This window comes from Lepisosteus platostomus, chromosome 1 (assembly GCF_059453375.1).
Source record: "Lepisosteus platostomus isolate fLepPlt1 chromosome 1, fLepPlt1.hap1, whole genome shotgun sequence".
Classification (NCBI taxonomy): domain Eukaryota; kingdom Metazoa; phylum Chordata; class Actinopteri; order Semionotiformes; family Lepisosteidae; genus Lepisosteus; species Lepisosteus platostomus.
The window spans coordinates 7,112,598-7,127,861 of NC_142611.1; the positions used below are offsets into that span (position 1 = coordinate 7,112,598).

General features: G+C 40.7%; 1 protein-coding gene across 1 annotated transcript in view; it reads right to left on the reverse strand.

The window, feature by feature from the left end:
* Nucleotides 1-15,264, reverse strand: part of ecpas (Ecm29 proteasome adaptor and scaffold) — a 44,958-nt gene that overhangs the window by 5,372 nt on the left and 24,322 nt on the right. The window contains exons 23-44 of the mRNA XM_088605790.1: nucleotides 14,640-14,741; nucleotides 13,673-13,796; nucleotides 12,481-12,626; nucleotides 12,082-12,136; nucleotides 11,628-11,742; nucleotides 10,827-10,895; nucleotides 9,416-9,533; nucleotides 8,576-8,743; nucleotides 7,949-8,028; nucleotides 7,587-7,692; nucleotides 7,144-7,191; nucleotides 6,781-6,899; nucleotides 6,235-6,385; nucleotides 5,322-5,387; nucleotides 4,571-4,660; nucleotides 3,582-3,648; nucleotides 3,174-3,265; nucleotides 3,031-3,097; nucleotides 2,163-2,354; nucleotides 1,296-1,507; nucleotides 836-879; nucleotides 52-244 (exon numbers count right to left, since the gene is read on the reverse strand). Coding sequence (XP_088461916.1) covers nucleotides 52-244; nucleotides 836-879; nucleotides 1,296-1,507; nucleotides 2,163-2,354; nucleotides 3,031-3,097; nucleotides 3,174-3,265; nucleotides 3,582-3,648; nucleotides 4,571-4,660; nucleotides 5,322-5,387; nucleotides 6,235-6,385; nucleotides 6,781-6,899; nucleotides 7,144-7,191; nucleotides 7,587-7,692; nucleotides 7,949-8,028; nucleotides 8,576-8,743; nucleotides 9,416-9,533; nucleotides 10,827-10,895; nucleotides 11,628-11,742; nucleotides 12,082-12,136; nucleotides 12,481-12,626; nucleotides 13,673-13,796; nucleotides 14,640-14,741 — 2,424 coding nt within the window. The remainder of the gene's footprint in view (nucleotides 1-51; nucleotides 245-835; nucleotides 880-1,295; nucleotides 1,508-2,162; nucleotides 2,355-3,030; nucleotides 3,098-3,173; nucleotides 3,266-3,581; nucleotides 3,649-4,570; nucleotides 4,661-5,321; nucleotides 5,388-6,234; nucleotides 6,386-6,780; nucleotides 6,900-7,143; nucleotides 7,192-7,586; nucleotides 7,693-7,948; nucleotides 8,029-8,575; nucleotides 8,744-9,415; nucleotides 9,534-10,826; nucleotides 10,896-11,627; nucleotides 11,743-12,081; nucleotides 12,137-12,480; nucleotides 12,627-13,672; nucleotides 13,797-14,639; nucleotides 14,742-15,264) is intronic.

Below are 15,264 nucleotides of genomic sequence, written 5' to 3' on the forward strand. Positions count from 1 at the left end.
TTGAACAGTAATTCGGATCCTAGGATCCTAGGATCCAAGGATCCACTGTACCTTCTTGACCAGCGGGATCAGAATATTGGCGAGCTCCTGGAAGCGGTCCTCCTGGGTGGCGGCCAGGACGTCTCCTGTGCATTTAAGAGCCACCATCTTGTAGCGGAGGTTCTCCTTGCGGCACTCCTTCAGCACCAGCTCGATGACCTCCGGGATACTGGGCTGGCCCTGCGCGGGCTTTTGGAGCTCTCCACTGAACGGAGAAGAAGTCCTTCATGAGACCACAAGCAAGTGCTGGTGCGAGGGGATTCGTTTTTAGTTTGCACTATTCTGCACAGGCTGTGCTGACTGGCCACCCAGGGGGCAAGGTGTCGGGGTATTTCAAAAGGAGGGAATGGACGTTTACTTAGATAACTGGCTACAGACTGCTGGCAAAACAATGGTGTAATTCTGCAGAGAGAAATTAAGCTTTCTCTAAACAGCTGACACATGGTGTCCCCATGTTTTTATACCATGGTATTCAGAAACATCCATGTTTGAAAAACCCAGCATCATTTATTGTAATTAAAATGGAAATAATAACAATAATAATAATTCCTTACACTTACTGTATACTGCGCTTTTCTGGAAACTCCACTCAAAGCGCTTTATAGATAATGGGGACACCCCTCCACCACCACCAAATGTAATCAATTACCACCAAATGTAATTAAAGTTCAACACAAGACACATCTACGTAAAAGATTCTATACAATAAACCAGGTATTTTCTGCCAAATGTATAGATGTATATAAACATTCCTAATATTATCATCAGTGAGAATGGGTGAGGTTCCTGTGCTAACCTGCATGCAGACACCACAGATCCAACTGCCTTCAGCAATTCCTCCTGTAAAAGACAAACACCATTAATTCATGTAAAATGAAAGTAATTCATGTAAAAATGCCATTTTATTTCTGCAGAATAAATACATATGAAAGGCTATGAACAATAGAAGGCAACCCGGTCTTTCTTATTTCATTAGTCATTCAGCAGGTACTGTAAGTTAATCTAAAACACACCCTCCCTGCCCCATCCTCACCCTTCCTGCCCACACTTTCATCCTTCCTACCCCATCCTCACTCTCCCTGCCCCATCCTCCCTCCCTCTACCCCATCCTCACCCTTCTTGCCCCATCCTACCTCTCCTTGCCCACCTCCTCACTCTCCCTGCCCCACCCTCACCCTTCCTGCCCCACCCTCCCTCTCCCTGCCCACCTCCTCACTCTCCCAGCCCCATCCTCACCCTTCCTGCCCCACCCTCACCTTTCCTGTCCAGGTCCTCCCTGCGAGCCCCTGCAGCAGTGCCCCCAACACCATCCCCAGGTAAGGCGCCACCAGGGAGCCCGTCTGCTGCTTGGCAATGGAGGCCATAGCCGCTGCCCCCTGAGCTTTCATCTTCCAGGACTGGGACTGCAGGGCTCTCTGGGTGATGGCTATCAGCTCTGTCATGTACAGCCGAATGCCGCCGAAGCTTCCTGGAAGAGAGGTGGCAGCCTCAGCAGGGGGGTATATCGCATTACCTCACGCGCAGGGGGTTCGCGCAACAGATCAGTGAAGCCAGGACAGGTCAGAGCTGCAGCTCCTGCCTTTTTACTAAATTTCTGTCTTATACACTCTAGGTCCAAAAACTAAAAATGGCAAAAATGTGCATTGCTTCCATTGTACCAGTAGCATATCTGTCATACCAGTAGCATATCTGTCATAAAAACTGCCAGGAATCCTGAAGACCATTGTAAACCAAAGTATTTTACTTCCCATTCATATTTCTTAAACTGAATATAAAATTAAACCAAAACACATCAAAATGCTTAAATTGCATTTGTGAGATGAACATGTTATTTGTCAACTCTGCAATCAAATTAAATATAATATCAAAGAAGTACAGAGGTGCCAATAAGAACATTACTTCCCGAATATCCACACTCAAGTCTTCTCATGTCTTTGGGAACCATTGTTTGATCTCCAAACTGCAACATCAAACCTTTTGCCATAACGTTACATCAACTTGGATGTTTATGGATTTCTACTGCACGAGCTTCAGCCTGATGTTCCATAATGCTTCAGTGGCATTATTAAATTAAGTGAAGTGATATAACCAAATAAGATTTCCACATCAATAGTAATCCATACCAGGAACATTGTCCTGCCAGACCTCTGACCAGAGGTTGGAGTCTGTGTTCTCTCCTTTCTCCTCATCGGGAACTTCATGCATCCCCAGAAAGGCCAGAGGTAATGCCTGAACAGCATGGTTCTTCAGCACGTCAGGACTGTAGTGCCCAATGGCATGCAACGTTAATGCACAGGAAGATTTATAAATGGGCTCTGAGAATCGAAGAAGAAAGCAGCTATAATGATACGTACTGACCTTAATACTCATATAAATTTTCTGTTATGAATTTTTACTTTAAGATGTACACAAGCATTGTTAGTGTGAAAACCTCCTCTATGGGGAGATATGGGAGAGTATTTTTTTTTGTCAATAAACACATAAGCTCAGAGAATGTTTAAGCTCTCTGCTCTACAAAGATTTAAGGCTCTCTATACATTAGCTTCAGTTGTTTCAATTCATAAAAGCACTGACACTGAAACTGTAGATACAAAAGTCTTTTGAAATTTTACTAAGACAATTAATGCCAATTAATTTGATTTATAACACATGCAACACATTCACATCACAACAAATGAAACCTCTGGATAAGTAACATTAAAATAGATCCAAACATGTAGGAAAACTAAAACTCGGACTATATTACTGCATCACTATTACTTTAATCTTTAAACTTCATAATTATTGTCTTTCAGATGGCACAACAGCTGTCAGAATAGGTTTTACATTTAAATATTTTTGACATAGTGATTACCTAATCCTTTTGGACTTGTCCTTTTGTTTTAGATGCTGCTTCTGAACAATGTACACTGTTGTAATGTGTTGCAAAATGATCAGGTGGGAAAAACAAATATGACAACATAATTTAAAGAGAATCTTTTTTTGTCCTACCTTCTTTCTCCAAGTACCAGGTATTGAGCTTCTGCAGAAGTTTCTCCACGCTACTGTCTTTTGCAGTCTGTCAAAGAAAATCTCGTTAAATTACCTGACGTCTTAACTGCAACACTGCCGTAACGACAATCGAATTAACTCACCCGAACTAAATGTCCCAGCGCAAAGGCAAACGATTTCTGAACAACACTACTTCGGTCATTTAGTCCGTTCAGCAAAGCACTCATCAGTTTACCTGCCACAAAATACAGAGGCTGTCATAAGCACATTAAATGAACACACTGCAAGGCTAATACATAAGTTTCTTGTTCTGGCCCTTAACTGAAAACGTATGCATTTGAAGAACTGATTAATTACTAAATGATGCACTAAAACCCAAATATAAAATGTGTACTATACTGTACTTATCATTCACATTAATCTGATGATCACACACAAACACTGCTTGACTAGAAAATAAATGAACAGCTTTGACTTTATTCTCCCCTCACTTCTGGAGGGTGGTGTATACCTCTGAAACACAAACAGGTAGGCGGATGCTGATTACTTGCCTGCGTGCGGTGTTAAGTCTTGAGGGCACTGGATAGTCAGTGAAACAATAACACTGGCACAGCCTCCCTGGAACACAAGCAAATGACTGATATTCACCACACATCTACCCATGCGTTTCACACTGCAGCCTCAGTGATTCTGTACTGGGCTTAATCAAATCTCTCATCTTCCACAAAACAATTTGAAAAACGGGGCAAAAATAACGAAGAAGAGCTAGAAGGTACGGACGAAAAAAAAACATGGTCAGGATGATCTAGAAATTTCTACCTTCCTTCAAAATTAAAATGGTCCATAGGAAGCAAAGCAGAAATTGTCAATCTTTCCGTCTCATTAATATCAGTATTTCTGCAAGATGACTCCTCTGACACGTCTTTTAAATATGCTAAGCATTGCTAAACTGGTAACCAGATATTTTTAACAGCTGAAGAATTACATCACCCAATGAATAATACATGCTGAAAACTGTGTGCATCATTCCTACTAATCTCCTCCATAGAGGTTATTCTCTTATATTTTGCTTGTGGTAGGTTTCAGAATATAGAAGTGCACTTTTATAACTGATTAATATACAGTATTAATTGTTTCACATGGCTCCGTACAGTGCTCCAATAACAGAACAATACAATTATTTTATGATGTGGGGTTAGATATCCACATTTAAAAAGTAAGTGCAATGTTTTCAGAAAAAGCAATGCTGTCAGCTACAATTTTTCTGTTAAACAGCATATTGTGTACCGTTAATAATTCAATTACATTTTGGAACCTAATGAAGAAGTCTACAGGGAGCATGAAAATGAATGGGTTTCAAGTGCCTCCAAACAAGTCTGCCAGATGAACGTAACGTTCAAAGATAGTACTGTGTGTTTCAAACCCAGATACATTCTCACACCACAGCCGATGAAAAAAAATAGGATCAGATGTTCATAACAGAACTTACTGCTGAGCAACTCTGGCAAAAACCAAGAAAACAGAAAAACAGCAAAGTTACCTTTGTGCCCAGACCAACTCCGCTCTTCAGCAGGTCACACAGCTTTGGTATGAGCTCTCCTAGAACGGACACGTCTAAGTGCTGCAGGCACTGAAAAGCAGCACAGAGCAGGGTTACAATGACAGACACAGAAAGCACAGGGAAATGGGCCTTTAGCATATACAGGGGTGACACTGGCTTTGCCACTATCAGCTCAGTGACCCCTACACCAAGCTTAGCAGCGCTCAACCACTGAATAATGGCAAAGACTATGAAGGGTATACAGCCACAGTTACAGAAGAGGGAATTCATTATTGTTTTGTTTTTCCTACTGCAAAGGTGACATGATCTACCATGTCCTGTTAGTTGTAAGTGAAAAGAAGAACGCTGGTGGAGACAGGAAAGATGTTGAGGAAAGAGCTTCCCAGACCTGTTCCTAATGGCTCCGGAAAACCTTCTGGGCTTCCTGGCCAATGAACACTGTTTACTCAACCTTTATCTGAACTGCTACTTTACTCAAACCTCTACTACTATCAAGTCCTTACAGTTCGCACCTATTGAAGAGATAAAACAATGAAAAGGGCATAGATCTAACTACAAAAATTCTTCAAAGGTTTCAATTAAGCAACTGAGTGCTCAGTTTGAAACAATGACGCATGGTCTGTGTGCTCTGTTATTTATCAAAGGCCTGTTTTATCAAATTCAGTAAAAGTACAGATACAGTAAAGTGCGGAAGCGACACACAAAACACGACAAAGAACATCAGTTTTACCATGTTGATGGTTTCCATCATTGGAGAAGACTTAGCTGCACTGAGTCTTGCTGTGTCCATTGCTGTCTGAAAGTGAAAACAGTAGACAGATTTTTTTTATTTAAAAGGATATACTAAAAACACAATATATTAATCTATAATTGTAACATTCGGCAATTTATTTTTTACAGGCAAACCAATCTCCTTGCAGGAGAGTTCCCCAACTTCAGTCCTCAATCCAGCAGGTTTTCTAGGTCTCTGCCAAATCATTTGCCTCTTACTCAAATTGAGGAATAGGGCTTAACTGGCTGAATTAAGGGGTAATTGAATCTAGTTAACCACGCTCCACAGACCTTCAGGTTGCAAAGATTTAAAGAGGAACTGCAATGCTATTTTTATATTTCAGGGTTACAAAGAACTAGCTTTGATGAGTGAATTTCAAACCCCAATGAAAGTACAATGTACACAGAAACGTGTAAAACCTGCAATTAACATCACAAAATAGATGACATCTCCAGGTATGCGCTTGTCTGGGATTCAGAACGAGGCAACAAAACACTTTAACGCACAAATACTACTTATTTGTTAACTCTGCATGCGGATCACATTTCTGTGGCCGCACAACCTGAACGTATTCGCTTATACATTACAGTGACTAGTGAGCAGGATGGGCTGTTTCATACTGCAATTCGCAGACTCTCGCTCTCGCCCGTGATGAAACCAGCGGTTTGCGACAACATGGAGACCATATAGCGCTTTCACAAAGGGATTTTTAGAATTTTGCGCTACCGTCTATTTTATTACCAAGATTCAATTACCTGTCTGAGAAACTGGGATGGTAGTTCCCCTTAAAAGGGACCTAGAATATGTGCTAGACTTTCAGTTGACGTGACTTGAGTTTACCGCCATGTGGAAAGCTAGCACTGCATCTTACCTTTTCTTGCTCTGTGGCCCGCAGACTCAGGTAGTTCAGGACCTGCGGCTCCAGCACACTGAGAGACTCCAGCAGGGCAGGTATCAGTTTGGGAGCATGGGGCTTCAGCCGGCAGCCAGCACTCTTACTGATCTTCACCAGCGTCTGAATGCTGAACGGTGTTGACAACACAAAATCAGGAACTGGGGATTAAATCACTACCTGTATACCGAACATGAAAAGACTGAGTCTTTTTCAGTAGGAAAACTCTCATTTTTTTAAGCCTGATATATGCTCTCATAAATACGCTGCTTTGTTAACCTGCACAAGGCATTAAGAAACTGTCTGAAAAGTTTCCAAGCTTTCTGCTGCACAAATAAGTTATCGCAAAGTTATTCCTCTTTCAAAATCTTTCAAAGACCACATCATTTTCAATGTTTAAATTAATTTTAAGTAATAACCTACCAAGCAGCTGCAGAACTAAGAACATCTCTTTCGGGAGTTGGAAACTAGGGAACGTCACTCAAGAGAAAGGATTTAAAATCAGCATTTCAGTTTCATGCTCACCTGAGGGCCCGGACCTCCGACACATTGCTCATGATTCCTTTGTCCAGCAGGCAGGGCAGGAGGACTGCGACTGTCCGCTGGGCCGCGGCGCTGGACGACTCGCACATCCGCACGCACACCTGCAGCGGGGAGACAGCAGCCCGGCACTGACAACCTCACCCTCTCTCCCCGGCGGTTCACGCGGCAGAAACGCACTCCCTCTCGCAAGGGGAAGTGCGTTCCATTTGGTCACGACACGTCATAACATCACTTCATAAAAGTGTCAAATGTTCCTGATTTGGGTGTATACAAACACTGAAGGTTAACGAGTGACGCTGAACACCCATAACGGGCCACAGATACGAATGTACAAGATAGACTTGCCTTACTGAGGGTCTTGAGAGCTAGATCAGCTGCCTTCCGAACCGATTCCTGCAGGAACAAGAGAGAGGGAACCAACCGATTTGTCATGATAAGGGAAAGAAAGCATCAAGGTTCTGAGATATAGGGCTTACATCAATGTTCTTCCAAAGAGCTCAAATTAAATGTTAAGATTGTCCATGAAGAATAAATATTTAAACTTAAAAAAACGACTAATGAGAGATTAGGTGAGACTTTATTGAGGGACAAGTAATGGCCTTATTGCTTTCCCAGCATTGCAATAAATAAACAAGTTTATAGTTCCGAATCAAACCAGAAGCTTGGCATTAAATTCAGTTATGCTTTGCTCAGCACAGGTGGGCACAAGTCATTTAAAATCCGACTCGAGAAGGAAAACCTGTTTTTGTTTCTTGCCTGTGTTGTACTTCTAAAGCAAAGCATTTTACCTTGATGTCATCCCGCACTCTGAACAAGGTCTCCCACATTTCTGGGATTTGGTCAATGATGTCATCCAGCTGTCTTCCACGTATTAAATCATTCAGGGCCAAGCAGCTGCACAAGAGAAAAAAAGCTCAGCTTTAAACACCTCCTTACATTACACTGAGTGGCCTACAGGTGTGGATTCAGGATGAAGCTTAGACTTGATTTTTTTAGTCACGCACTAAGCATCTGTGGTATTCACTACAGAGTTTGTTCACTTAAGCAGTAAGCACAGCATTTTCACGTATGATTCATGGCCAGTCTATGCAAATACACATGATATGGACTGAAGTCATGCTCTGTGAATAAAAAACAGAACTTTCTTCACCTTGATTCGCGGACTCTCCACATATTACTGGTTAGGTTGGAGATCACATCCTGAAGAATTTCCTTTAGGTATTTATCCACCTGAATGAAAAAGACATTTTTCATTAGAAATGGTCCTCAGATCAATCAGCTACCAGCAGCCAAACACAGTAGATGGGCCTCCTCTTGTTTGCCAGCTTTGAAGTTACATGTTAAAGTCCTCAAAACAGTAAAAAAAAAAATTACATGATCATTTTCAATTTTCAATAGACATGATTCAAAGAGGCTTTATTGCAGGCCAGATAAGAAGAGGCATATACTCTGCAGAAGGGCAGGGAATATATTCAGTACTACACTGCTAAAAACGATCCACTGGTTGTAGACAGAAATACTGAGATACCTTAGTTTTGAACTGTAAAAGAACAATTTCATGACAGATCAATAGAACTAAACTCTTGGATGTTTCCCTAATGCAAGCCAAGGAACTAAATTACTGCTACAAATTCCAAGACTGAGCAGAACTTGCAATTTAAACAAATACATTATTTTAAGTTGCATTTTCAAACAGGTGCTGTCGATGTGAGAGTACGTGTCTTGTATGTGAAAGCTGCACAGCATGCATATTTAGACAGAGAGAACGGAAACATACAGTTGTTTTGTCCGTGACGAGAGCATCCCAAATGCTGGTCATGGCTTGTCGGATGGCGAGATTTGGATCGAACTGGTACCGGTACAGACGGGGGACCAGCTGAGATAAATATGGAGCCAGTTGTTCTCCAGCTTTTGTGGCTATCATGTTGAAGCCAAAGGCAGCACCCTGGCGATGGGGAGAAAAGAAAAACGATAAAGACCAGAACAATGGAAGAAGAGACGCTTATTTAAACAGACAGGTGCTGTCGGTGCTGTTTTGTCATTATTAGTATCACTATGGTTCTAGGTCTTACAGTCATCTAGAACATCTTATTATTGTCCTAGAGTCTGCACTCGGCCACCTTCTGACTATTATTATGGTTAACGCCATGAACACTCTGGCATACACAGTCATAATGATTACATACTGTCACTGTAATTTAATGTACCAGTATTTAAGCCTCCATTAGAAAGTATCTTTCCGTGCTGTCAATGTGTAGCTTATTTATTGCCATAGGAAGGTCTGCTGGACATGAATAACAGAACAGCCTGATGTTTAAATGTCAATTATTTTGCTACAAAAGAACCAGCCCTCCTTAATTTGTTCGGTATTAGAATAATTTGTTCTATTAAATGGACTCAACTATCAGTGAAAAATAAGTTTACCATCACCTATAAATATTTTCTAATAAATAGCGGCAGTATTAAGAATAATAACTAATAATAGATTTCAATGTATATTTTAGGGTGAAAGTGGGGTTTCCACAGAACAGTTAAAAAGGTAAAAGATCCCTGGTTTAAAAAATGAAGGATGCTTGCTTTTTAAGTTCACTCTATGCACAGGAATTGGAAAGGGCACCTTTCTGGAGTTCCACATGGCGTGATGATTAGCCAGGTTCATGAACTTGTAGACTAAGTCGGGCTGGTTAAGGTCACTGGCCAGAGAACACAGCTCTTTGTAGGTAGATAAGGACTGACTGCAAATCATAAAAAAAGAAGCACAGGAAAAACAGCTGTAAATTATATTGTTTTTAAAACTTAATGGGAATCCTCATTTAATGCATGTCCTCTAACTACGTATCCACTTCCACATTTCCACAAGTGAAACTACAACAGGAAATAGCATAAATCCTATTCCAGCATTTCTATTATTTAGAGAGAACACAGTTTTGTAAATCTGTGCTGCTCATTACCATGCAGTTTAAGATCCTTGTAGCACTAGGTTTACATCTTATTTTCACATTTGACATAGCGCATTTGTTATTTCTTCCATACTGAAATTGACCCTGTCAAAATAATGAAACAAACCTCCCTTGAAAAGTGAACATAATTTTACCGTATGTGCAATAAAACATTTTCCAATTTTTCTTTAATATTTTACATACATAAGCAGTCAATATGTTGGTGACTAGTTAATCTTACTGGAATACAGCACACAAAGGAAGAAATGGCATAAATCATTTACCAATATGATGCTTTATTGACATTTTTAATAGAAAATACTACAAGAGGACATGCGTTACTGCAGTCTTCCAGAAAACAGGAAATTATTCCCTTGTTGACAATAAAATGCTTATTCTTCCATAGAATCTTAACACTCTCGCTGCCTGCTGCTGTTCACTTGGTCATTAGCATTTCCAGCGCAAACTGACACTGTCTTCGTTTTTCCCTTTTCTACCAAACTTGTCCTACAGTATTCCAACGATACTGAGGTCCAGTGACCAGCAACACAGGGTGCCTTTCATTTCCATTAAAGTAATTACTGTGTTTAGAGTCATCACCACCACCATTTACCCATGCATTGTGGTTTTCACAGTACTGCCAACTGCAACTCCCATGAAAAAGACAATACTGCTCTACAGTTTCAAGAGAAGGGTAGCAAGGTTGATTCCTGTCCTTAAAAGAATGATTTGGACAGGTTTAAGAAAATGAATCTCTATAGTCCTGAAAGCAATTACGATGGCACGTAATTCACATACTCAGTTGTCCTCACAGGTATTGATAAAGCCAACCCAAGGGTGAAAAAGAAGTGTTCAACAAACACAAATATTCTGTGAGAGATACAGCAACAGGGAGAAGCATGTGTCAGCTGCACGCAAACAGGAATTATTTCATGAGAAAACACTTCAATGAAAGGATCCCCCCTGCTTGTTTTGAGTGGATAAACAGGTTTTTCGAATGAAAAGGTAATTCCTGCTTTGACTTTGACTGAAACAGGATTGTCCCAGTGGCTCTGTGTAATTCCGATGCTCAATGTCACAGGCACTCACCCGTCTGGTGCTTTCCCCAGCGCGCCTCCCTGGAAAACCTCAGTGTCTTCCGAGACGGCGTGTTTGACCCTTGGGGAAAGAGGGGGGAAAAAAGTACAGTTCTTTCTTTTTTTATCAGAAATAAATAACAGCAAAGATCACGTCCTTACAGCTGAACACATGCAAAACCATATATGCTAGCAGTCATATAGACCTGCAACTCCCAGCTGGCAGCCCACTGAAGCTCAGCAGGTGGGAGCCTGGTCAGTACCTGGATGGGAGTCTCCTGGTTGCTGCTGGAAGAGATGTCAGTGAGGCCAGTAGGGGGCACTCACCCTGCAGACTGTGTGGGTCCTAATGCACTGGTATAGTGATGGGGACACTATACTGTAAAAAGGCACCATCCTTTGGGTGAGATGGAAAACCGAGGTCCTGACTCTCTGTGGTCATTAATAACCCGAGGGTATTTCTTGAAAAGAGCAGGGGTGTTACCCTGGCATCCTGGCCAACATTCCTCCACCTGGCCTTTAACAATCATGGCCTCCTAATAATCCCCATCTATGAATTAGCTTCTTCACTCTCCTCTCCACTGACAGCTGGTGTGTGGTGAGTGCACTGGAGCACTATGGCTGCTATGCATCATCCAGATGGGGCTGCACATTTGTGGTGGTGGAGGAGAGTCCCCAATACCTGTAAGGTGCTTTGAGTGGAGTGTCCAAAAAAGTGTCATGTAATTGTAATGAATTATTATTAAAACAAACGTGCGAGCATTTATTGAAGATGCTGAAAAAACCCACCACAGCCCAGAATAAGTCAGCATACCTCTTCCCCGTCATCAGTGTCTCCACCAGTGTAGAGACCAGCTCCTGCTGGTCCTGTTCGCTGCCCAGTTCATATACCAGGCCCAGGCCTTTGGAGGCCACATCCTGGCTCAGTTCTGTCAACATTGAAACCATATCAGAAATCAGTAATATTGCGTAATACTTCAATAATGTATTCAATAAAACACATCAGAATCCTTATACCTCCTTTGAAAATCAATCACAGGCTTGTCGACATATCTGACCACATATCTAACAAAATACTTTTTAAAAACTTTATACTGCCTATCAAAAGACAATGACACAGAGTCAAAGTGCATTCACTCGGCAAAAATGCATCGTAAAAACAAAAATATTAAGAGAATAAAGACACAGTAAATCTCCTTCCCATTTTTTCCCCAGTTACGTTTTGTCGTTTTCAATGACTTCATTTCCAATGTACATAATGTACTCACCATCGGGATCAGACAGGATTGAGATAAATGCACTCTGGATTTCTTTCAAATGGGACTGTGAAAAAAACAAGTTGGTTAAAGTCTTCAGAGGAACTAGGATCCAAACAATTGTATAACATTGGCTTCGGCACAGGTAACCTGCCCTACAGTGACTACTCAAGATGCATCACAAAAAGACTTTACCACTTATGTTAAGATCACAATTAACTTACAGACTTCTCCACTGAAGGCACAATGGCCTACTTATGATGTTTTTTCAATATTATCTAAGTCAGTTGCGTTTCACTATTTCACATTTACTATATCATAAAACAGCTCAGGAAATATCCCTTTGTGAAAGACATGTAGACCTAGGTATGGTGTTTTCCCACGAGCCCCTGCAAGTTCCCGTCTGTTTACCTTGATCTCCTTGTGGTGGCTGAGCTTCTTCACCAGGGAGAGCAGCCAGATGCAAGCGGCCTGGCGCACGTGTGGGTTGGAGCTGGCGATGTGCTTGCTGAGGATGGTGTTCAGAACCCAGGGAACCACATCGTTTGACTTGGCATCTGAAGGACGCAAGAGCTTTTTCAGTAACAGTAGCTTGGAGGGGATGAAGCCGAGCTCTTTTAGACAGAGTGGTACAGGCAGGTGTGAAAAATGCACAAAGCAATGAATCCTGACTATTTTTTGTATGCTGCTGCAATCTCTAATACAAAGACAATGTTTCTGAAAGCTATGATTATGCGGTTAATATTCTCAACAAACAAAAAAACATCAGCAGCTCCTGGCAGCTGTTTAGTTTGTAGTAAATGGTCTTTAACCAATTATAATTTGTTAAAATTAGACTGATAACAATGGTTTTCGCTATAAGCAAATGTGTAGAAGATAACCTATAATTTCAACTTAACCTAAACTTAGGCACATTCTATATATTTTTTCTTCTTCACAATACAGTACGAGATGTCATTTATAAAGCAAATGGAAAGGACATCTGCAATATTTTGTCATTTTGTCAGAAATTATGGAGGTACACACATGTGCTTCTGTGACCTAGGTTCCTGAAAGTATTTATAGTAAACGTTCTGAGCACATAGTGTAAAGAAAACAGAATAGCCAATCTCCTTCAATGTTAAGTGTTATGAAACAGGCCTGCAACATCAAAACATGATACACCTGGTTGCAACAATAGTAAAACAACTCCATTTTGTAAAAGCTGGAAAAAACAACACAAAAACAGACACCGATTTTTGTATCATCCACCTCTTTTATCACAAATATTTATTTTTAAAACTATTAGCCAGTGTCAAATAAAAGGAACCCAGAATTATTTTGGTCTCTAATATGTCTACTTACTTACACACATTTAAGTACCATGAGATCCAACATTTACGCAACTTCAATACAGTGCACTTTCAGATTAGGGTTTGTAGTGTCAAATGAATAATGGACTCATAAAGGAAAGGAGTGTCACAGGACATTTTCTTCTGCTATTTTTAGATCACTTAGGCTTGACAGTTCCTTCTGGATCATGTCTCTGTGCCTTGTATGATCCGGTAAGTAATAAGTGCAATCACACACAGCTAGGGGGAAATGAACACACAGGGGAACATACTGGCTGGCGGGGTGTACTCCTCCTCGCTGGAGGTCCACACGTCTCGAGCGGCCACAGAGCTGGTCCCCACAGCGGCGCTGGTTATGGCCTCCCCGACGGTGAACTGCAGCTCCACCTGCTTGGCCTTGTGCGAGGAATAAGGAAAAACGAAATGTCTGTCGACCATACGCCAAGCGCTGGGCCCACTCACAATCTTTCAGCCCAGGCAGAACCCCAGCTCTCTCACTGTCAAGTTACACAGTTTTCTTTTTCAGTTTGAGCCATTTCAGTGTTTCTGTTACACCTCTGTTTGCATCTAATTCACATCCTGCACAGCAGTGAAAGGAGTTTATTCCAATACATAGCTCCTCATCTACCGTATGGAAGGTAGTGTGTCTGCACCATGGAAGCATACACTATGCAAATTAACTCTCAAATACAATTTGGCTTGTTTGATTCAACTAAGTTCTAATAAATTAGACCTTTTCATATAATTATAAAACAGGTTACTTTACATTTTTTTCTTCATACTTTCAAACTGTAAATTATTTGCTTTCAACTAATCAATCAATTAATTTCACACCTAAGAAGAAGAAGAAGAAGAAGAAATGAGTTGTGCAGGCTGTAAATAATGGTTTTGAGGAGTATAATGTTTTAAGCAATGCAGCCTCTTTGAAATCTGAGTAGCTTAAAGACATGACTGTGACATTAAATATTAGGAATGGGTCTTAGGAAATATTAGGTCTTGGAAGACCCCCCCAGCAAAATTTGAAAGCATCTTCTGAAGGTAAAATATGCAAGGCAGATTTTATAATTATAGACCACAGTACAGCATTTGCCATAAAGGAAACTTGAAAATATCCTTAGACTAATATCTAAGCAAATGTAGGCATGCCAATTTACTGTATCTTACTGTACAATGTACAATATTTAAGTACACATATATCATTAAATCCCCAGCCACACTCTTGGATAAACTGCATCGTACCTCCACTGAGTCCATTAGGCCTTGAAGCAGTTTCTTCTGATGAGGAAACTCTCCATCACCGACTGGGAAATACCCAAGCGTCTGTATGGCACGTTCCTTCATCTGTACCAATAAGAACCAATCAGAATTAATGCAAAATGTGATTACAATTAAATCCCTGCACAATGAATTAAGGACCTAATTAACAGTTCATTTCTAACTGAAAATAAAGTCTGATGCTTTTTCATACGAGTCGCTCTCAACAAAAGACTTATTTGTCTTACTATCACTACATGAATATTCAACACAGTTTTCTGTATTTCCTTTAGAAATACACTCCTTCCTCATCCATCAAAGAATCTTATTTTTTCATGATCATATATATACTGTGTCATGTACTGCATTTCAGCAAAAGAAAACATGAAAGGGCACTAAATTGTAATTTGACCAGCACATCAAGAAAAAAGTTACAAACAATTCTCCTGTTTCTAATCTTATCAGTGTTATTCATTTTTTTTTGCGTTTCAGTCAATGCAGGGGTGGAATTTATTGTTCATCCATTGTTGAATAATTTAAGTAGGAGAGCCTCTTAACATAATCCTTACTACCTATGTTTCTTTCTTTTTAGTTTTTTGCGGCATGAAAC